Here is a 23,822-nt window from a genome sequence, read left to right on the forward strand (position 1 = left end):
TGTGTAATGTAGTACTAAATACTCACACGTTTGTAGAACATTGAACTAAAACAATGCTAAAATGTGTTGTGTGTAGTACTCCAATTAATGCATACTGTGTAGTACTTCAATGACTGTGTATGTGTATAGTACTTGAATAACTGTGCAGTGTGTAGTCCTCGATTTTGGGGAAAGAAACCCTCTGGAAATATTTTCATCAAGACTGATGAACAAGAACTCAAAGGTCAAGCTCGGCCAGTACATCACAAGATATGACAATGTGTATTTTGTGGGCTGTTTAGTAGGTGAAGGCCATAAACCTCTTGATTTATCTCTTTGTAGGTCAAAGGGGCCCTTTAGTACCATTTCACAATGAGGGAGGTGTAAAGTATGTGTCAGTATTCCAATCATGAACTGATAGTTGTCCCACTGGAGTGACGCTTCCCCTGAGGCTCGTCATTCCTCGTATCCAAGAGATACCGCTACTGACACAGGCCAAAATGGACAAGCTTTCACTAACAAGCTTTTTGGCCTCTTTGCTTGTCTTTCTGCCCAGGAGAATGGGTGATTACTGGAGATGCTTGTGGAGGATTTACAGTGAGTGCATTATTCATTGCAAGAAAGCACCTCATCCCCTAAAGTGGTAGCACTGCCAGTAGAGTCTATCAATCCAGCAGAGTAATGGATGCATATGAATCTGTTTGTTCCCACTCAAGCTGTGATATTTCTTCAAAACTTATGTTTTTGACGACTGAAGGCAAGCCTACATTGCTGGGCACTTTACCATTTACAGCATTTAGCTGATGCTCATACCCAGAGCGACATACAAGGTTACTCATATTACAGAGGTGGGCAGTGTAGTGTTAGGAGTCTTCCAGACCAGGAATCAAACCCTGGTCTCCCACATGGCAGGTAGTGGTGTTTTCTGATGCGCCACACCAACACTTCATCAGAAAGCCCTCCTATGTAGCTTGATGTAGCTCCATCTTGGTGACAGTTTGTGTTAGCCATTCTCTAGCCCTTCACCAGTGGTCAGTTTCTGAGCACAGAGCTGCTCTGTGCTGGATATGGCTGGCGGACCTACTATCAACCCCCTACAAAGTACCAGTGAATTCAAGCATGTCTTCAAAAATAGGGTTTCTAATAATATGGCCAGTGAGTTTAAATAGGCCTAAAAGGAAGGAGCTTCCAATAACGTGGCCAGTGAGTTCAAGCAGGTCTACAAAGGTGGGATTTCTAATAAAGTGACCAGTGAGTTCATACAGGCCTACAAGGTAGAGGTTAAAATAAAGTGGCCAGCGGTTTCCGGGAGGCCTACAAAGTAAGTGGTCAATGACTTCAAGCAGGCCTACAATGGAGGGGTTTCTAATAAAGTGACCAGTGAGTTCATACAAACCTACAAGTAAGGTGTTTTAAAAGTGTCCAGGGGTTCTGGGAGGCCTACAAGGTAGGTGTATCTAACAAAGTGGTCAGTAAGTTCAAGCAGGCCCACAACGTAGAGGTGTTAATAAGGTGGCCAGCGATTTCCAGGAGGCCTACAAGGTAAGTTGTCATAGACTTCAAGCAGGCCTACAATGAAGGGGTTTCTAATAAAGTGGCCAGTTAGTTCAAGCAGGCTTAGAAAAGAGGGGGTTCTACTTAGGTGGTTACTGAGTTCAAATAAGCCTACAAGGTAGGATTTGAATAAAGCACCCAGTGATTTCAGGGAGGCCTGCAAGATAGGGGTTTCTAATAAATTGGCCAGTGAGTTTAAGTAGGCCTAGAAGGTAGGGGTTTCTAGGAAAGTGGTCAGGGGGTTCAAGCAGACATACAAGAGAAGGGTTTCTAATAAAGTGGCCAGTGAGTGCACTCAGCAGCATCTTAAAGAGCAAAGACATTATTTGCTGACTCCCTTTGATTTCCAATTAGCTTGCATATTTAGTCGTGGATGTTTTTGTCTGAATCAGGGCTGTGTGGTTTTCCTCCGCTGGCCCCTGTCCAGCGTTATAGTGGCTGGAGGAAGTTTAGTGCTGCCTAGATTGCTCTGGTGCCTCATTAATGACATTTGAACAGAAGCACCAGACAGATGGTGCTGCATTTGCAAACAACAGCGGCTGATTTCCTGGGCCCTGTGCTGGGCTGCTAGCTAACACACACACACACACACACACACACACACCCTCACATGCACACACAAACAAACAAGAGCAACCTCAGAGAGATCGACAACTTGGAAGAAGATCAAGGACCTAGATGTAAACTCATCTGAATGTAGGAGTAGATTAAGACATGCACGTGGAGCGTCGTGCACCAGGATAGATTCAGTATTAAAGTTGCAAGCAGCAGCATGAGCCACTTTCCTGGAGCATTATCTGGAGACCCAATACGTCATGAGATATTGCAGGAAGTTCAAGTCACGCAGTGTTATGTGGAGGGATGTTAGGTCATGCCAGTTTAATGATATTTAAAAATTGGTAGACACCAGCTTCAGCGGCATGTCTTCTGCAATCGAGGATACAAGCGAAGGGGTGAAGGGGTAGGGGTAAAGTGACCAGTGAGTACAAGGGAGAGGTCCTCCAGTATGTCTTCGGAAATCAGGGGTATTAACAGAGAATTTGATGCCCTTCTGGGAGGCTTTACATTAGATGTTGAAACTATTGTGAGAATGATTTGATAGCATTCAGCCTTCCAAGCATCAGTGAGGTCAGGTACTGATGTTGGATGATTAGTTATGGAACTCCAAAGATACTGGATGGACTTCCCAAATGTATTGAATGGAGCTACAGTATCCAGGGAGTACAGTTCCACTGTGTCAGCAACCACTGTATAAGCTCAACCAGAAAACATCTGCTCTGACCTGAAACCATCAGGGTTTTTTGATTATCTGTAAATTTCCTAATTATGCAGCTGCAATTCAATTTCCCATGAAATGATTCCTTCATGCTTGTGTTGCCTCCAAATTTAGAACCATTGCTTCTGAGAAGAAGACAAACATGCAAAGGATAAACCATGCAAATGAACCTTTAGAAGGACTTCATATAGCACATGCATCAGCATTGAATGATTTATTTATAGTATGGCTTTACGACTATTTATGAACAGCTTATACCACCAATTGCATAATGGCATGCAGTGATTTATGAAGTAAATGACATTGCAGTGATATAAGTGGCCTTAAACAATGGTGATGGACTTGTATACTTTCTAGATTTGAAAGCATTGATGTAAGGATTTGATTGCATTCAACAACATGAGTTTTAGTGAGGTCAGGATGTTGGATGATCACCACCCCACCTCATCCCTAACTCACCAACTCATCCCTAAAGGACTGGACAAAGCTCCATCCATCATTCCAGAGAACACAGTCCTTCCACTGCTCCACAGCTCAACACTGGGGGGCTTTATACCCCTCTAGCCCACGACACATTTGTGTTTATCTGCATGGAAAGGCCTATTCTATTGGCGGAAAATCTCAACAGGGATAGACCAGCTGTGTGTGTATGCATTTGCACATCTATGTCAGCAATGGGTGCAACCTAAAGTAGCTGAATGCATTCATTAGAAGGGGTGTCAAAAATATTTGGACATATTGTGTACTGGCAGTCCCTCTCCATATACATTCACAGTGGCTGATGTTTTGGACACAGGTGGGTCAGAAGTTTGAGAACCTGCTTTTTCTGGTTTAAAACAGTGCAGCATGAACAGAGCCCTGGCATCACTCTGTGTGTCACTTCATAAGTCAACAGTGCTTCATTTACCTTGTTGATTATGTGCAATTTTGTGACCTCATTTAAAGCTCTGGCGCTGTGATAAATAAAAGTGACACTTTCATTTTGATCGCTCTCATCTTGGTTCATATTTCTTACTCTGCAGTCTAATGAAAGGCCTGGTGTTCAGCAGTACCTCACACATAAGCACTTAATGAAACAGTGAAGGCTCAGATAAAGTATTAAGGGACTGTTCTCGGACAGTTTTTACCTCTCTATCTTCTCGAGGTGAAGTGCATGAGGGACATAAAATGCTGACCAGTGTCTTCTTCATGCACATTTAATTCTGCTCTCAAAACATCTGTGCTGACAAGAAACAACAATAAAGTTGACTGACTATGTGTACTATGACAAACCGGCCACATTATTAGAAACACAGAACTTCTATTTTCACTCATTGTCCAATTTATTAGAAACACCAACCATGTTCTTCCACTCACTGACCCCTTTACTAGAAACACTTACCATTAGCTTTTACTCGCTGGACACTTTTTAGAAATCCCTACCTTGTGCTTCCACCACTGGCTACATTATTAGACCCCCTACCTTGTGCTTCCATGCACTGGCCACTTTATTAGACACCAAAACCTTGAGCTTCCACTCACTGGCCACTTTATTAGAAACCCCTACCTTGTGCTTCCATGCACTGCCCACTTTATTAGACACCACTACCTTGTGTTTCCATCACTGGCCACTTTATTAGAAACCCCTACCTTGTGCTTTCATGCAGTGCCCATTTTATTAGACACCACTACCTTGTGTTTCCACCACCAGCGGTTAGAACCCTGGGCTATTGATGACAGGGTTGTGGGTTCGATACCTGAGCTTGGCCCTTAACTCTCTTTGCTCCCTCGTGTGCTCACTGTGTGTATGTGTTGAATTATGTCTTGTTCTTCCACTCACTGACCACTTTGTTAGAAACCCCTACCTCAAACTTCCATGATTGTCCATCCTTAGTTCTTTGATCTTATGAAATATTCTAAAAATGTAAGATGCTGGATTTCTCTTAAGAAGCACTATTAGTGTCTTCTGGTGTACTGAAGCTGATCACTTCATGCTGGCCTTTCCCTTTCTTTATCACCTGCTTATTCACCCAGAGTGGAGGGGAGTTTAATAAAGTGGCCAGTGAATAAGCTGTGGGCTTTCTGAAACCAGGACAACAGGATCAACCCAGGGATGAGAAGGAATAATTCAGGAAAATAGAGGGAGCAGATGATTTCCTCTCCTCTGCTACAGGAAGCCATCCCACCACCCTAATGAATCGCACTGATGATAGAAAGCAGCTTAGCAGAGAATAAAAACCATGACTGATTTCACACTTCTCAGAAGTAATGTCAGGCCTATCGAATTAGCCGCAAGAAAAACAGGGATAAAGCAAATAAAACACAATTAAACCAAATCAAGACTTTTCACAATCCCATTATTTTGGACATTAAGTCTCATAAAATGACAGCAGCTTCAACTCAATGATTCTCCACTTTCATTTTTTTTGTGTAATTCCCATTAGAGTCAGAGAGAGCGGTAAAGAGCCAACACACACTGGCCTTCTCACTGAGACACACAGTAATCTGATATTCGGGGGCACTCTATATAAACCCTATTCGCTGGTAATGATCCGCTCACATGCTAACAGGGCAGCACATCTGACCAGGTAGGACTGAACTCCATCCACTTTGAGAACTACTCTGTGATCGCTAACTGCTTATGAATATTCATACTGCTGAATTCTGCACTTTTTTGTTGCTTTTTAACATTTAAAGAATTTAAAGGCAAATCCAAGTTAAGAACCTCTTTGGAAACTTCATGTCTAAGAGTACAATAATTGTAGTGACCCCACAACTGATCCTTGGGGAACTTGGTGGTTTTTCAGTTTGAAACTGTGGAGGACCATCTTAGGGTGCTTTGAGGAACCTTCAAAGAACCCTCTTCTTCAAAAAAAAAAACTATCATTGAAGGTTCCTCAAAGCACCGTAAGAGGTTCCTCCACTGTTTTAAACCTCCAAAAGCTTCTCAAGGATCTCATATGTTAACAGTGCACTGTTGGTATTAGTTTAACCTGGTTAAAATGTGGGGTTAGCTTTTTTGTGCACTGCAACTCATTGTATCTTGGCAGTTGAAAGCATTGTAAAACATAGACAATACAGCGAGGTCCATAAGTATTTGGACAGTTTGGTAATTGTGCCTTTGTATACCTTTGGATCTGAAAAGAAGCCATCAAGATCTGATTGATGTGACTTTTGCATTTTTCACTTTTTTCATTCCAGAAGCCAACAGAAATATTGCATTAACTATTTCTTTGTCTTTCTGGAAATAAAGTAATTTTCACATGCTCAAAAGTAACTTGACATATGAGCATAATAATAAACATCTGAAGTTTTTTTTAATGCTTGAATGCAAAGAGTGGAACCCATGGACATCACCAAGCACTGTTTCATCCATTGAGATGTTTTGTCAGGCCTTCACTGCAGCCACCTTTAGTTACTGCTAGTTTGAGGGTCTTTCTGCCTTCAGCTTTCTCTTTAATAAGATTACTCAACCTGCACATTCTTACTTGAATGGGATACATTTAATAGACAGATAGATTTTATTCTTTTTATTTTATCTTCTTAACCTAAAACCACACTTGCTAAGAAATAGCTATTTGTGGTGTATTGGGTTAATAGCCATTCATGCCCATGCTAAAACAGTATCTCCATCATGTTTGACAGATAATGTGACAAGTATATGGGCACATATAATATTGATTATCTGTTCATTTGCATATGTTTTTATATGTAGGTAGGCCTAGGTGAACATCAGATGAGATGCCATGCCTCTCTCCAGCCTGATGGACATGGACGAAAGCAATCGGATGCTTACAGATGTGTTTGAGGTTCGTATTTTAATAATTTATGCCTTTAAAAATTTCTCACATCATTTTTCTTGATTTGTCTTTTGTAGTCAGCTGGGGTGTCTGAAGTTTGCGTCTTTAGTTTTAGCACTGGAGCTACAAGGCTAATGTAGCTAACAAGCAACAGAAACTCATACTTCCCTAATTAGCATGGTGCTAACTGCATGTCTAAATTGTTACACTCTCCACAAACCATGTGGAGGTGTGAAGGTGTTCACCAATCTCTAATAGTCTTACTTTTGCGACTCATGATGCAAAGCAGTGCCACATTATCTGTCAAACATGATGAGGGTACTGTTATAGAATGGGCATGTATGGCTATTAATAGAATAGGAACAGATTAACATAAACCTATTGGCACCATGCCTAATGCCAGGCATGGGCTCCATTAAATATTTTTTAGATAAGTTGGGGAGTTGGAGGTGCGGTGGGGTGATGATCATCCAACATCCTGACCTCACTAATGATGTTGTCACTGAATGCTATCAAATCCTCACAGCAATGTTCCAAACTCTAGTAGAAACCCTACCATGGACAGTAGAGACAGTTTCTCCAACAGAAGCAGGATAAACTCTTTAATATCCTTGATTTTTGGAAGAAACAGTGAATGAGCAGGTGTCCCAATACTTTTGTCTTTTTGAGATGGAACTCCTTGCTGCTCTGTGTACTTCACTCTTCTATTTAAAAACAATTTCTTTGACCTCTGTGAGCATTCAGAGTAGGATAACAGCCTGTACAGGTATTGAATGATGGCTGTGCGGTTTTGCAGTGGGCTCTGGAGGGGAACACTGTGGCTCTGGAGAAGCATCCAAAGCAGCTGGCTGTGCGGGACGATACAGGTGCCAGCCCGCTGCACTATGCCGCGTGCAGAGGTCACCGCCGCGCCATCAAACTCATCGTGCAGATCGCTGGACAGCAGGGTAAGAGAAGATGAGCTTAAGTTGATGAAGGATGCACGCCTGATGACGGATAGGCTACAGTGTGTCATTGTACACGATCTACTCCACCTCTGTGCAACGCTTTGTTTTGGCCTTGGCCATTCTTGCAGAAACACCTACCATATAAATGCACTTACACACTGTAGCCCATCTGCTATCACCCTGTCTATCAATGGAAAGGAATCATCACAAGACCACCGCTGAACAGGTATTATTGAGCTGGTGGTCTATTCTTAGCTTAGATTATTAGCACAGCAGTGACAATCACATGGTAGTGCATGGTATTGACAGAGGCGCAACTAGAGATTTTGGGCTCCATGAAAAGACAAAGGTCCCAACTCTTCTGAATTTAAAATACTCAGTATAGTTTGTGGAGCCTCTGTCAGTCACAGGCTCTTAGAATCGTCCAAACATCCCCATACAGCACCCCTGAGTGTTGGTACGAGTGTATCTGTGTTCCTGGGGTTTTACACACATCAATGTCACTGCTAGGTTGAGAGTGGGTCCACCGCCCAACAATATCCAGCTAAGAGCATCTCTTTGGTCCACAGCTGACCACTAAAAAGGACTAAAAGATGGCATCAACAGATAGATACTGTAGATATACAGTAGACTAGTGTCTACATTTAAAAAAAATAAAAGGTGCTACAAAGGAAAGAACCCTTTGTAGCACCTTTTATTTTTTTTAGTGACGGCTTAGAAGAACCACTTTTGGTTCCATATGTTAGTAATAGAGATAAGGGGGTGTGAGGGACCTTTACATTGGTTAAGAACCTTTACATCAAGTACGAAAATGTAGCTCCCCTGTACAAACATGGTTCTTTATGGAACCCAAAGTGGTTTGTCTGTGGCAAGGGTGGGGAGCGCCAGTTCTGGAGGGCCTGGTTCTTGTGTAGTTTTGTGCTTTTCCCTGTTCTATGACATCAGTCTAAGAACCCTTTGCTGCACCCTTATATTTTAGAGAATAATAGATACATGCTATGTTATACAGTACAATATTTGGTCATTGTTTGTGTGTGTGTGTGTGTGTGTAGAACTGAATGTGGTGGATGAAGAAGGAAACACTCCGCTGCACTGGGCCGTGCAAAAGGACCAGTGCGAGAGCTGTTCGGCCCTTCTCAGCCTAGGCGCCGACCCCAACATCCTTAACAAATGCCTCCTGTCCCCTCTACACCTGGCCGTCAGTCTCAGGCACAACGGGCTGGTGGAGGTGTGTCCGTTAATGTAACGAAGTGTTTAATTGCTGTGGTTCTCGGCTCTTCTCGCAGAATAAAGATGTAAATCTACATCCCCATTCTGTTTTGGACAGCAACTTCTCTCACACAGCCAGACCGATGCTAACCTGGAGGGGGACCTGGGAAACACTCCTTTAATTCTGGCTGCTTCAGTGGACAACCATGAGGCCCTGCTTATACTGGTAAATCAACCTTTTTTAGATTCAGGACCTGTACAAATACAGTCCCATGATTGCTCTATTAGAAACACCTACCTTATGTTTCCACTCGCTGGCCACTTTATCAGAAACTTTATACCATGCGCTTCCACTCGCTGGCCACTTTATTAGAAACCCCTACCTTGTGCTTCCATTCACTGGCCACTTTATTAGAAATGCCTACCTTGTGCTTCCACTCACTGGCTACTTTATTAGAAATGCCTACCTTACGTTTCCATGCACTGGCCACTTTAGTAGAACCCCCTAACTAGTGCTTCTACTCCTTAGCCACTTTATTAGAAACGCCTACCTTGTACTTCCACTGGCAACTTTATCGAAAACATCTATCCACTCTATCCATCCTATCCACTTCAGTTGCTCCAGCAACCCTATAGGTCACTATATAGGTGTAAAAATGTAGCCCATCTGTTGCTGCACAGTTTACCACAGGACTACTGTAGTTTAGATATTATTTGGTTGGTGGACTGTTCTCAGACGGAGACAGTAGTATGTATATATAGGCTCTGTGGCCAGAAACTGAACACTGATAAAGGGATAGAGGATAGATAACATCTTGAAGGCCTACAGTCACTAGGTGTACACCAGCAAGACAGGACTACAAGGTAAAGCTGAATGTAGAATGTAATGAAAAAAGCACCTTGTATAAAGAAGCTATATGCTATATATTTGTACATATTTCACTGAATTACAATCACCTTATTATCAGTTACCAATCTAGAGTTGTTCCTCACTTCTTATCCTGCCCGAGGGCCCCAGCGCTACACGATTCCGTTTTTTCCTTCATCATACCTGATTCAACTCATGAAGCCTGGATAATGAGCTGAATCAGGTGTGCGCTGAGCCTCATAATAAAGCTACACGATGGCCCTCCAGCAGAAGAAGTGAAGGACACTCAAGGTTGGAGTAATCAGCAGGGTATTGAATCCCTCACCTGCTCTTCAGCACAGGAACGGAGCAAAACTCTGCCGGCAAAACAAGCTGGGTCATTTTCCTATTCACGCCGCTGCCTTCGCAGGAGCTAAGAAATCCATGGAGGTCGTTCTTCAGAAAGGTCAGACTGCAGACTGTTTGGTCGTTTTTTGGGAGCACTTACACCATTGCACACTATACACCTCTGGGAACACTTAGATCAATGAAAGACTAAGCTGTGTTCAGGTGAATTAATGTGAGGAAGCTTCACTTAACACTACTGGGGTGAGTTTGAGTGATGATGCTCCACTGGACTCCTTTGGGATGTGTTAGAGTGATGAAGCTCCATTGAACTCATCTGTTGTGAGTTAGAGTGACGAGACGCTTCAGACTCCTTTAGAATGAGTTAGAGTAATGAACACTGAACACCTTTGGGATGAGTTTGATTGAATGAAGCACCACTGTACACTTCAGGAATATGTTAGAGTCTATATATGATGAAGCCCCAACTCCTTTGGTGTGAGTTGATAGTGATGAAGCTCCACTTAACTCCTCTGGGCTACGTTAGAATGATGAAGCTCCATTGAACATTTGGGGTGAATATGAGGTGATTTAGAGTCAAGAAGCTTAATTCATGATGCGCCTATGAACTCCTTTAGTATGAGAAAGAGTCATGGAGCTCCACTGGACAACCTCTATATTAATACCTGTGGAGTATCGTGTTATTTCTTCTCCACTGTGTCTACTGTCTTGCACACAGGAGAGGAGACTGGCATGTCCATTGAATCCCACATAAACTACGTAGACAAGTCCATCAGCAGCCCTCTTCACCTAGCTGTCCGTGGGGGGAACCTTGAGGTCATCCAACTCTGTATCGCTCAAGGAGCCAAAATTGACCAACAACAGGTATTAAGTCAAGGACAAAGAGCAGAACATCCAGTGTGAAAATTCTAATATCCTGTCCAAGTTTTTGAATTATGATGCATAATTGTGAGAAATAATATAATAAATTATTATTATTTTGATTCCACAGTGTGATAAGTCCACTGCGCTCCACTTTGCCTGTACTCAAGGTGCCACTGAAGCAGTTAAGGTCATGCTCTTGGCCTACGACAAAGTGTGCGACATCATCAACATCACTGACGGAGCCTGCCAAACTCCACTTCATAAGTATTAATGAAGGGTCATAAATACTGTATAAATAGTTTTAATCTGCCTGCTGGGGGATTTTTAAACTGCCCATGCAATTGTTTTCTCCTCCCTCTCGTTCTCCCTTTGCAGAGCGGCTATTTTTGACCATTACGAACTGGCTGAGTATCTCATCTCACAGGTAATAGCTCCTTATTAACAGCAGAAGCAAGCACTGGATGCCTAAGTGCTGTACCTAAAAATGAGAGTTCCTGAAATGATACCCATATACCCCTTCTAAACAATCCAGCTCAAGACCTGGTAACTGCTCTTAGATGGTCTAAGCTGGTCTTTGATGGTCAAGGTATTTGAAACATGAAGGTGAAACAATGAAGGTGACCAGAATAGAATATGTTGTTTTAGTCTGAGCTTGCGAAACTAGCTGGACTATCAGCTGGTCACCAAGCTGGTCATACTGGTGGAGTAGCTTGGTCATGCTGGTCAACATGCTTGGTCATACAGGTTGAGTTGCATGGCTAGACTGGTCATGCTGGTGGACCAGTTAAACCCTCAAACTCAAATGAAAACATACTCTATACTGGTCAAGAGCTACGCTGGCCAATCAACCAGAGCTGTTCAGGCTATACTTTTCAGCAGGGACAACAACGTTTGCAAAAAGAGCTATGAGGCTAATTAGCATCCCACATTAGCCTTGTAGCTCCAGTCCTAACTTTAAACGCAACACCAGTCATGTCTTGGCTAACTGGCGGTACCTGGGTCACATACCGCATCCAGTGAAGATTTATCCCCAGCTGGCTGAGCACACCCTCACTTTGTTGGTCTGGCCTGTTTCAGGGTGCAGACATTGACTTCATCGACTGTAAAGGCCACTCGCCTCTGCTTCTGGCCACCAGCTGTGGAGCCTGGAGAACTGTTAACCTGCTTCTGTCGCACGGTAAACCTTGAGAACCTCTTAGCTTCACTGAGAGTGGTGGAAACGAGTTTGCTCATGATTTTGTGGTTTCCTTTCAGATGCTGATCTGACAGTAAAAGACAAAGCTGGCTGTAACTTCCTGCACCTGGCCATCTTGCAGCCCAGAGGTTTGAAGAACCTGCCTACAGAAGTGCTGCAGGTGACGTACACATCCATTTCTTTAGGCCTTTTTTTTACATTTATTAGATACTTTCAGATTTTGTCAGATTCTGAGTCAACAATCAATGCACTTTAGTACATTTTAGATTTAATAAGGCTTTACTGCCCCCTAGTGTTCAGTAATGTCACTGCTATCACCGTGCACCATAAGGTAGATCTCAAGAACTGGACAGTGGTTGCAATAAAGCAATATAATCACACCTGCTGCTCGTAGTTGGCCTACTGGACATTATCCATTGGCTAAAGACCACAGAGGGACAGAGACGTTCTGTGTTGCGTGATTTCTCCCCAGCATGAAAGTGTCAGAGAGCTGCTCAATGATGAAGACTCAGAGGGCTGCACTCCTCTGCACTATGCCTGCAGGCTGGGAATACCTGACTCAGTGAAGAACATGCTTGGACTGGAGGTTTCACTGGACCAGAAGTCCAAGCAGAAGAAGTCTGCCCTACATTTTGCAGCTGAGTGAGTATAGGCAGAGCCAAGTTACTTGACAGTGGTAGTGACAGGAACCTACAGCACACATATAGCCATTTATTTACTATTCAAACCCATTGGTGAACCTACAGGTGTTTTCTGGGTTTTATATAGAAGATTAATGATGGTGAAATAGTGATAAATGTGGGGACTACTTTTTGTCGCACAACAATCTGCATGTATCCCTCCACCATTTTAATGGCATGCCATTTTAAAAACACATTTCAGACTGGCTCATGCATCAGGCAGTGTATTCATAACCATCTGGGTCTGCAGGTACGGCAGGATCAACACCTGCCATCGGCTGCTGGAGACCATGACAGACACGAGGCTGCTGAACGAGGGAGACGAGAAAGGATTGACCCCGCTGCACCTGGCCTCTCGCTGCGGCCACGTCAAAGTGGTGGAGCTGCTCCTTCGCAAAGGGGCTCTATTCCACAGGCACAGTTCATACAAACCTTGTTCTACTCACTGGCCACTTTATCAGAAACCCTTCCCTCCCCGTAGACACTAGCTAATTTGTCAATGCACAGCTTGTGTTGGCCACCCTCTAAACCTTCATTACACTGATATATGACTGATTTCCACTGTATGGTCAAAAGTATTGGGACACCTACACATTACACCTTTTATGATGTCCCATTCTAAATCCATAGTCATTAATATGGAGTTGGTTCCTCTTCGCAGCTTTAACAGCAGGTTTGGAGCTCTGCAGTCAGCAGAATGTTGGATGCACTATGCACTTTTATGCACTATGCTCCTTAGCACTCAACAACCCCGCTTGGGCTGCTTGGTCTGACACTTCGTGGCTAAGTTGATGTGGTTCCTAAACAAGGGTAGACTATTTAGAATGGAAGAGGTTTCTCCAGCTGAATGATTACAGTACTATGCTGGAATTCAGGGAGCTCTTTAGAACCACACATTCTCTTACTAATGTTTTTAAGGGCAGTCTGCATGACTAGGTCCATGACCTGTGGCAATGGGGCAATTAGAATGCCTGGATTCGTTGATTAAAAAAGACTGTCCAAATACTTTTGTCCATATAGTTTATGTTAACCTCACAAAAACAATATCCCAGCCAGCATGCTCATGTTGGGCTCACATGGGTGGAACGTGGCCTAGGTGGGTTTTAAGTGGGCATGTACATGTGTTGTTAATGGGACCCTGTTGGGCTCCCCAAATCCTTTCCTATCTGCAGTGTACAACCTAGATGGGGTTGCCTATGTTTAACCCCTCCTGGTCCCATCACTGACCCTGGTGGGCATCCATATGTGGGGCCAACATGGAACTCGAGGACTACATTTTCTAGTTCCCAGTTGGGTTAACCATAAGGGCCCTACATGGGCACGTTAACTTGGATAATACTATTATATGTTCTTAGAGTTTGTTTTCATGGAGCCCCTCAACCAGAATGTTTGCAGCTTTCAGGAGGTCCTAGACCTAAATAATGGGGTCCAAGACCTCTGACTTTTCCTAATGTATGCTAAATCATGCATAGAGGTGAACAGCTGAATAATAGGCCTAATCCCCCACAGTGCTATCTGAATGTCTTCTATGTTTCCGATCCTGTTTGCAGTGATTATAGAGGATGGTCGTGTTTGCACCACGCTGCAGCAGAGGGATACACCCAGACCATGGAGATCTTACTCATATCAAACATCAAATTGCTGGACAAAGTCGATGGAGATGGGGTACAATTCTGTCTTCTCTTCCATTTCAGTAATATTGATATCCAGCTGTATCTTGGCCAAAAGTCAAGACAAACCTGGGTGAGGGCATGATTTTCATAATCCCACAGCTGACTTTTGGTTCCATAAAGAAGCATGTTTGTAATGGAGGTGTGTGAGTATGAAGAACCTTTTAATTGGTGAAGAACCTTTTTTTAAGTTCTCCCCAATTTGGATCACTAATTACCCAACCTTCAAGTTCCCACCTCTTGACAGCTGCCACAAGATCATCTGTTTTAATGTTATGGCTGATTGGTGCAGATAATATAGTTTGGCGCACTGTGGGACGTTCCTTGCAGAACACGGCACTGCACCTTGCGGCGCGGGCGGGTCACGTGGCAGCCGTGCACCAGCTGCTCTGCAGAGGGGCTCAGATCATCCTGAATAAGGGGGACGCCTCCTTCTTGCATGAGGCGGTCCACAACGGGAGAAAAGAGGTGACCAGTGCTGTGATCGACAGTGACAGGTCAGTGTTAATGAAGAATTCAGACACTCAAACGGGTCTTTCAGATGTCAAGGTTCTTTATAGATCTTCTGGAACCCAGCTGGTTGACTTACCCGGTTAGGGCAAGAACTAAGAAGTTCAGTCATTGTAATGTAACAGAACTGAAATATAATCATGTTTACTGTTCCAACTCTTCAGCCCCCACAGTCTCAAATACATGTTTAAATTTGTCAGAGTAACATTATCTTCTGTTTAACCTAACTGGGCAACTCAACCGTGCGGTCACACACAGGCTTTGGGGTAACATAGAGATACATTTTATTTTCACATTTCTGCTGTTCAAAAATATAGTTGTTAGGGTCCATAGAATATAAAAGATGATCATTTATTTTCCTATGTCACCTTCTGTGTAGCTTGCAGTACATTTCTGAAGAGCCACATTACACAAATACACGTTTTTTTTTCTTTAGCTTTAAGACAGTGATATCCAGTGATATCATATTAGGACATAAACAAATGGCATTACACCCTGTGGTCAATCAATGGAAAAGGGTCAAACTGCTAAGAATGGGTTTTGCAGAGTTCTTATTACAGTAATTTGATTGCTAAAAAAGGTGAAACGTGCGGTTACAATGCCTGTTAAAGGGTTATGGGTGTATAAACCCATATTTCCATAATCTGTTGACTATTAAAGTTATTAATAGTGTTGTAACCATTACAACACAATTCATTAACTAATTGAACCTTTTCTGCAAATGTTGTACTCACTCCACATCAATACAATAGAGCCATACTGCCCCCTACAGTTTCTGGGGGGGGTTGTGAAATCCATCAGCAAGGCTGGTATTATACTGGGATGCACTGTATCTCACTTTCAATTCATATTTAAATCTATCTGCAAACCATCTTCAGTTGTGGCTTCAGGAGTTGAACAGGTGTGTATTAATCACTGCAGGTGTGAGGAGGCCATCACTACGTTTAAACTGAACTCAGCAAAGCGCTGCATCGTGTTGGACATGATAGAATTTCTTCCTGAATCTTTCAAGGTGAGTCACAGAAAGCTGGTGATTTTGGTCACCAAGTTACCCCTGACTGACTGCTGAAACTGAGTGGTGTCATGTTCTTACAGCATCTTCTGGACAACTGCATTGAAGAGTCTGATGAAGATGTGAACGCTTGCACTTATAATGTAAGTTTTGTCTCTGAATATGATCAGGTTTTAAAATAGTAAAAGTATAATAATAAAAAAATAACAACAACAACAACAACAACAATAATAATAATAACAATAGCACATAAGACCACAAATATCAGATGGAGTCTAAAGAAGTATTTATTTATTAATTTATTTATATATTATTTATAATATTTAATTAATTAAGTAATTAAAATCATTATTATTGATAAGAATATTCATTATTGAATATGATATTTTGTATGATATTTTAGCGTGTTTTTTTTCAGTATTTAAAAATGGTAGTGTTAGACATGTCATGAAATAATCCATAATAAAAAAATAATATTCACAATAACAATACCGATAATAATAGCATTTGTAAATAGCACACATTCTTTATATACACAGAGAACATTGCCAGAATAGCTGTTTATTAATTTATTTATGGTTATTTTTAACAACAACGATAATAATACATTAAATCATTATTAACAATTGATGTATTTTACTATATTGTATTTTGTCTTAGTGCATGTTAAAAAACTAAGACTGAGACATACCATCTACTGCTATTAATAATAATAATAGTAATAACAGTAATAATAATAATTACCATTATCTTATTTTTGAATATTTCTTTTATTGAGTATTTTATGATATTACCTATATTTAGTGTTTTTAATAGCCTCTGAAGGACTTGTGACCTCAATCCCTATTTTGCTGTAGTCCCCAAAACATAGTAATCAGTGTTTACTGCTTTACTGCTATCATACCTGATTACATGTGATATTCTTTTACACCTGCCAAACCATACATGACCCTCATTGCCTACAACTGCCCCCTGCTCTGTGTGATGAACAGATAGAGTATAATTTCCAGTGGCTTCAGCAGCCAGAGCTGTACGCAAAGAAGACAGAGAACTTGGAGAAGGATGACAACTACAAACCTCTGGCTGCCCTCAATGTTAGTATGTTATTCTCTCTGAGCACGCAGTTCGGCAGCAAGTATCCAGGAAATCAGTTGTGTATAACCCCCATCCCTCCTCCCACAGGCCATGGTGGAGTTCAATCGTGTGGAGTTACTGACCCATCCAGTGTGCAAGAAGTACTTGGAAATGAAGTGGTGAGTGTTTATTAAAATGATTAAAGTGAGTTCAGCAACAACACTGTGACGTAGACAACCTCCCCCCTCATGTAGATGATCAGCTGGAGTGTGGTCATGTTTATAGTGAAAGGTAAACCTTTATTTTGCTTTTAGGCTCGTGATGTTCTACTGTAACCTTGTCATCCCTCTGTTGTTGTACAGGAATGCGTACGGTATGAAAGCGCACCTGCTCAACATGACCGTGTACACACTGGGGGTGTTCCCCCTGACCTACCTGATCGTCAACCTGCGGCCAAAACTGATAGTGGAGAGGAACATGACAATGGTCAGAATGGTCACCACATCTATTGACAAGGTACAACACACCACCATGAGTTAATTTAAACCATGGGATACTATACTGAGACATCCAACAGCAGTTTGGAATCTGTGCATTCAGCAATATTCAATCCACAAAATGTTTCCAATTTTGATGTTCTAATACTCATTAATACCCAGAATGAAGTTCTAATACTCATTAATACCCAGAATGAAGTTCTAATATTCATTCATATCCAGAATGAAGCTCTAATAACATTAATATCCAGAATGAGGCTCTAATAATGATTAATGTCCAGAATGAGGCTCTAATAACATTAATATCCAGAATGAAGTTCTAATATTCATTAATACCCAGAATGAAGTTCTAATAACATTAATATCCAGAATGAGGCTCTAATAATGATTCATATCCAGAATGAAGTTCTAATATTCATTAATATCCAGAATGAAGTTCTAATAACATTAATACCCAGAATGAAGCTCTAATAATGATTCATAACCAAAATGAAGTTCTAATAACATTAATATCCAGAATGAAGCTCTAATAATGATTCATATCCAGAATGAAGCTCTAATAACATTAATATCCAGAATGAGGCTCTAATAATGATTCATATCCAGAATGAAGCTCTAATAATGATTCATATCCAGAATGAAGCTCTAATAACATTAATATCCAGAATGAGGCTCTAATAATGATTAATATCCAGAATGAGGCTCTAATAATGATTCATATCCAGAATGAAGCTCTAATAACAATTTACTTTATTCTGAATATTAATGTTATTCGAACTTCATCCTAAAATACTGTTCTCCATTTTACAGCAGTGTTATATCATCACAACTTGCATGTTTCTGGTTCTTGCCATGAACATATATGCGGTCGGCAAAGAGATTGTACAGATGTTCCAGCAGGTGCGTTCAGTCCTTAATTTCTCAACATTACACATTTTCATTCATGCCGTTTGGCTGACGCTCTTATCATACGCTCTGTAGGTGAACATAGAGTTAGGAGTCTTGCTCAAGGACCCTTACTGGTGTAGCTTGCTGAGTTTGCTTTGCTGGGGAATCGAACCCCAGTCTGCCATGAGGAACCCTGTGCACAGCAAAACGAGAAATTCTTGAAACTGGACTGTCCACTTATACAAAGGCCCTAATGTGACAGTTCGACCACAAATGTAATTCATACAACTGATTTTTCCCTTATCCCAAATAAAGTCAATAAGCTAAGACATTGGGAGCTCATACCCCACAAATTAGCATGGTGCTAGCTTTTTGCCCAAATTGTCACATTATTTAAATAATAAATAAATTTACAATTTTTGAAACTAAAGCTGTGCTTTATAGCGTCCTTACAGCATGTGTGACTACAACGTAGCCACAAGCTAACATGCTAATGATAGTCACAATACCTAGCAGTTTTCTGTAAAAATGGCAGTGAACAGTAAGACATACAAATAGCTAGAAGCTGAATGTGTTAGTTAGATTTTCGGTCTGAACCACCTCTTTAACCTTGTCTTTGCTTTGTCTATAACAGCGTGTGAAATATCTGCGGGACATGTCCAACTTGATGGACTGGTCAGCTACAGTGTGTTCTCTGCTGTTCGTCATTCCGCTCCTGCTGAACGTGAAGAGCTCGTGGCACTGGCAGGCTGGAGCTCTGGCTGCTCTCGCCTCCTGGATCAACCTCTTGCTCTACCTGCAGCGGTCTGGACTTAGCCTGGCTATTAGAGCTTTACCAATCACCCTTCACCCAGATGCAGCCATTCAGTTTTGTGCCAGAGCTATGAGGCTAACATAGCTACCAAGTAAAGAAAGCTTATCCTAGTTATTAGACAGCTAACTGTATTAAGTAGCTAAGCGCATACAGCCTAATAAAAAAGCTACGTTGACTCTTTCTTGCTCATGTGGGGCTCACATGGGCTAGGTAGGTTCCAAGTGGGCTCCAGGTGGGTATGGTGGCCTACCCTGAGCCTGGCCTACAAAGCCAAGAATGGACCACCCCCTCCATTTTTGGGCAGTAGTCAAAATCCAATCTGTACCAAGAGCCTTTCCAGCTTCAAGTATGGCTTTACTTGACCCGCCATTCTTTAAGATCCACAGAAAAGAAGCGTCCAGACTTTTTTCTGTCCTGGCTCCAAAGTGGTGGAACGAACTTCCCCTGGGTGTCCGAGCGGCAGAGTCGCTCGCTGTCCTCAAACGCAGACCGAAGGCCCACCTTTTCCGAGAGTACTTGGGCCAAGTGTAGTGCTGAGTATTGTAGTATCTAATCTATCTAGAGGTGTCTTTTGGATTCTATCAGATAGATAGAGTAAATTACTACAGCCCTTTGTAATCTGACATGGTTCCCATCCCATGTTTAACACCTCCTGGTTCGATCACTCATCTTGGGGCATCCATACATAGGGCCAACGTGGACCCCATGAGAAAAAAACTCTGGTAATGAGTTGCAGACCCCTCATTCACCTTTCCAGATGTGACCACACTACAATGAACGTCATGAGATAACAGCTCAGATCTTTGTCGAGCAACATGTGACGAATACAATCTAATCCATTCAACGTTTGTAAGTCAAATGGATGAAATGAGTTTCTTGGCCACAGCTGATCCATCAGCTGAGTTGTGGACATGCTAACAACAGTAACAACAAGCCAATAAAAAGGTTGCTTAGAGTGTAAATTGTTTATGTAGATGTGGTGATTTATTATATATTTATTATATTTTATTATATATATATATATAATACAATCACATTCTTGCCGCAAATTAACCTCAAAGAGACTTTTTAAAGAAGTACTTTCGATTTGTAACCAAATTATAGCTTAAAATATTCAGTTCTCATCCAGTTGTACTGAAAAACTTGACTGTCTTCTTGTCATGTGCAGGTTTGAAAGGTTTGGAATATACGTGGTGATGTTCCGGGAGATAAGCAAGACTTTGCTGAGCATCATCGTGTTATTCATCTACCTGATCCTGGCCTTTGCCTTGGCTTTCTACGCTCTTCTGGTTGAACAGGTGCGTCTGAAAAAAGAATTAAACAAGTTAAAAAATAATATACTGGACGACAGTCCGATGAGCCCCTGGACCTGAGACTGATTTTAGTGACGCACTGTTCTGCAGAGGCACTTCGATAGGATGTTCCTGTCGCTGATGCAAACCTTCGTCATGATGGTGGGAGAGATCAACTACCAGGACAACTTCCTGAAACCATACATGGCCACCAACCTTCCTTTTCCTGTGCTAACCTACGGAGTCTTCGTCTGGTTTGTTCTGCTTGTGCCGATCCTGCTTATGAACCTGCTGGTAGGCCATACCGACTACTTTGCTATGCTTTGGTTTCTTCAGTACATACAGAGGGGTCAAACTGGGTCTACAAAACTACAAAAATCACTACAAATCTACAAAAGCCCATTTTGGCTGTGTCTGAAATAGCCAAAGAAGAAAAGCTGCCTAAACGGTCACATTTAATCCGAAAGTTTATTAATCCATCCTCCTATTTTATTGGGCAAAAATGCTAATGGCTAATGACAACACAGCTAAACTCATTTAGCTGCTTTACGTTTACATTGGCAACGTCGCCATGTACGGTTGCAAATAGAAACTTCTGAGAAGGCCTTGGATTTAGTATCAGAATCAAAAGAGATAATACACTAATTTCTGCAGAGCTTCGGCCTAGAAGGAACTCAGTTTGACCTGTGTGCTTTAAATTACTGATCATATCTGGTTCTAGTGGCACCTGGGAAGGAGTGGGATATATTAGACAGCAAGTGAACGGTCAGTTCTTAAATCTGATTGGTTGGAAGAGGAAAAATAGGCAAGCTTTAGAATCTGAGCTATTTTAACAAGAGCCAAACTGTCATGGCTAGACGACTAGGTCAGAGCAGGTCTTCTGGGGTGTTCCCAGGATGCAGTGGTCAGTATCAGAAAGGACAACCGATGAACCAGCAACAAGGTCATGGCTGCCCAACGCTCATTAGTGTGATTCATGGAGGCCACACCTTGCAATATGATCTGCTGCTAATGCCTTGGTGCCAGGACAGAAGTTAGAAGTCTTATGGAGTCCATGCCTCAATGGGTCAGAGCTGTTTTGAGGGCACAAGGGGGGTCTGCATAATATTAGGCATTTATTAAGTTACAATTTTGTGGTTGATCAGCGTGCATTATCAATGCTGAATGCTGTGTGGTTCGACAGATTGGTTTGGCTGTGGGTGACATTGCTGAAGTGCAGACCAACGCTTGCCTAAAGCAGATTGGAATGCAGGCAAGTATCACCATCTGCCTGTACTATAGCACTATAGGTACTATGGGAAATAAAATAACCGTAAACCATTTGACTCTGCAGATTGAACTTCACTCAAATCTGGAGGAGCGGTTGCCGTACTGGTTTATGAAAAGGGTGGATCAAATGTCAGTTAGAGAGTTTCCTAACAAATGCTACAAGGGCAAGGTAATGGTCATTAAAACCACAGTCCTGTTGAGGAAAAGTAAGCCAGTGGGTCATATTTATCAATATCTTCCTTGGATCTTCGTGAAAACTGTCTGTGTGGGTTTATCCCCTTAAACCCTAGGTTTATAATTCAGTTAATAATCATAACGTGACTGTGAATTATTTGGTAACTGTTTGACTTTGTGGAGTCCCACAGGGCTCTATTTTGGGGCCCATGAAGCTGATGTTAATTATGACAGTATGTAGTTGTAGTTGTATATGTAGTATGTAGTTACGAGTGTGAGGAACTGAAGGTTAGGCCTACATACAGGTTGAACAGTTGGTGAATAAGGCCCAATGTTTCCAGTGTACTTTAAAGAACTGTTGTGTGTGTGTTGTTAAACAGAGATGGGTCTGTTGTGGGGGAGAAATTAGAAAGGTGAGACACCGGCTGAGCCCAGGCCCCCGTCAGTCAACACCAATGGAGCGTGAGTTAGCCAAACAGAAATACAGGTACGTTCCAACTGCTGTTTAAGCCTTTCCAAACCTGCTTCCATTACGTACAAGACATCAGACTCCACAGTTTCTTATATTAGAAGGTTCTACTACAGCAGTGTTGAGCTCATTTCAGAGGTCATTCAGATTAAATCACCAGCTAATTAGTCATTATTTACCATTGACTGTACTGACCTGCTGCATGACATAATAAGACACAGGAAAAGTGAGCAGAACGGCCCTTCCAGACTATCAGCGCCTAAAAGAGAAGGTGTTTTGTTTTCAGACTGAGGGAGATATCAGAGTCGATGGAGAAGCAGCACAACCTGCTGAAGCTCATCGTGCAGAAGATGGAGATCAGCTCTGAGGCCGAGGACCATGACGGCCCACCCGTCTTTCAAGAGTTCAAGCAGAAGCTCCTCGCCAGGAGCAAGTGGGGGCCGCTGCTCAGGGCAGTGACGGCCAGGAAGAAATAAACTTCATGTTTCAGAAAGATCTGTGCCACTTACCCAACGTTCTCCAATGGTTTCCCTGCATTTTCACTGTTCTCCAAGTCCCACTATTCTAGAATGTTCTCCATCTAATCACCACCATTCTAGAATGTTCCCTCTTTATTCACTCTAGAACACAAAGAACATTCTTTCTAATGACACTTTTAGACACTTCATTCACACTTTTCTAGAATGTTTTACATTTATTTACTCTTCTAGAACACGGAGTTTCCAATCACACTATTCTAGAACATTCTCTTTCCAATCATCCTTCTTTCACACCATCTTAGAACATTCCATTTCCAATCACTGTTCTAGAAGATTCTCCCTTCATTCACTCTTCAAGCACATCCCTCTTTCATTCACACTATTCTAGAACGTTTTACCTTCATTTACTCTTCTAGAACATTGATTTTCCAATCACAGTGTTCTAGAACACTCTTTCTAACCACACTATTCTAGAACATTTCATTTCCAATCACTGTTTCCTCTTCATTCACACTGTTCTCCATTTATTCACACTATTCTAGAACACTTTCTAATCGCACTATTCTAGAACATATTATTTCAAATCACTGTTCTTCCATCTTCATTCACGGTATTCTAGAACATTCTCTTTCCAATCACACTGTTCTCCATTCATTCACGCTTTTGTAGAACATTCCCTCTCTCCTCATTTACTAGGTCCTAGAAATACCTGCCCTCTTTCACATTGTTCTAGAATGCCCTGCCCTTGTGTTCCAAGGTTCAAGAATTCCCCCATTCCCACAGTGTTTCCTCACTATTCACACTGTTCTGAAATGTTCTCCCCACTTTCACACGGTTCAAGAACATTCGCTCACATTGGTTTGTTTGGCTTGTTGGTCATTTTTGTGTTCTAGAACTGCCCCCCCCCCCACGTCCTGGTTCCACACATTGTTTAAGAATGTCATCCCCATATACTGTTCAAGAACCCTTTATGGTTTG

At 42.0% G+C, this 23,822-nt stretch overlaps 1 protein-coding gene across 1 annotated transcript; it reads left to right on the forward strand.

The window, feature by feature from the left end:
• The first annotated feature begins 6,534 nt into the window (after positions 1 to 6,534).
• Positions 6,535 to 22,841, forward strand: trpa1a (transient receptor potential cation channel, subfamily A, member 1a). Its single transcript, XM_072668850.1, has 27 exons — positions 6,535 to 6,597; positions 7,385 to 7,535; positions 8,588 to 8,763; positions 8,863 to 8,970; positions 9,949 to 10,057; positions 10,676 to 10,821; positions 10,949 to 11,085; positions 11,197 to 11,245; positions 11,899 to 11,998; positions 12,076 to 12,176; positions 12,489 to 12,658; positions 12,947 to 13,111; positions 14,247 to 14,361; positions 14,697 to 14,863; positions 15,798 to 15,888; positions 15,972 to 16,031; positions 16,881 to 16,982; positions 17,071 to 17,141; positions 17,325 to 17,478; positions 18,270 to 18,359; positions 18,982 to 19,151; positions 20,330 to 20,459; positions 20,565 to 20,747; positions 21,637 to 21,705; positions 21,787 to 21,891; positions 22,277 to 22,383; positions 22,652 to 22,841. The coding sequence occupies exons 1-27, from the start codon at positions 6,535 to 6,537 to the stop codon at positions 22,839 to 22,841; spliced, it is 3,279 nt and encodes a 1,092-aa protein (XP_072524951.1).
• The last annotated feature ends 981 nt before the right edge of the window (positions 22,842 to 23,822 follow it).

The sequence above is a fragment of the Salminus brasiliensis genome, chromosome 23 (genome assembly GCF_030463535.1).
Source record: "Salminus brasiliensis chromosome 23, fSalBra1.hap2, whole genome shotgun sequence".
In the NCBI taxonomy this organism is placed as follows: Eukaryota; Metazoa; Chordata; class Actinopteri; order Characiformes; family Bryconidae; genus Salminus; species Salminus brasiliensis.

What these genes read in the sequence shown, in the direction of transcription:
- trpa1a (XM_072668850.1), top strand. Translation starts at nt 6,535, where the DNA reads ATGCCTCTCTCCAGCCTGATGGACATGGACGAAAGCAATCGGATGCTT. An exon ending in ATGAGGCCCTGCTTATACTG is followed by an intron (nt 8,971 to 9,948) that starts GTAAATCAACCT and finishes CCTGCTCTTCAG; the next exon opens with CACAGGAACGGAGCAAAACT. An exon ending in AAAGGGGCTCTATTCCACAG is followed by an intron (nt 13,112 to 14,246) that starts GCACAGTTCATA and finishes TCCTGTTTGCAG; the next exon opens with TGATTATAGAGGATGGTCGT.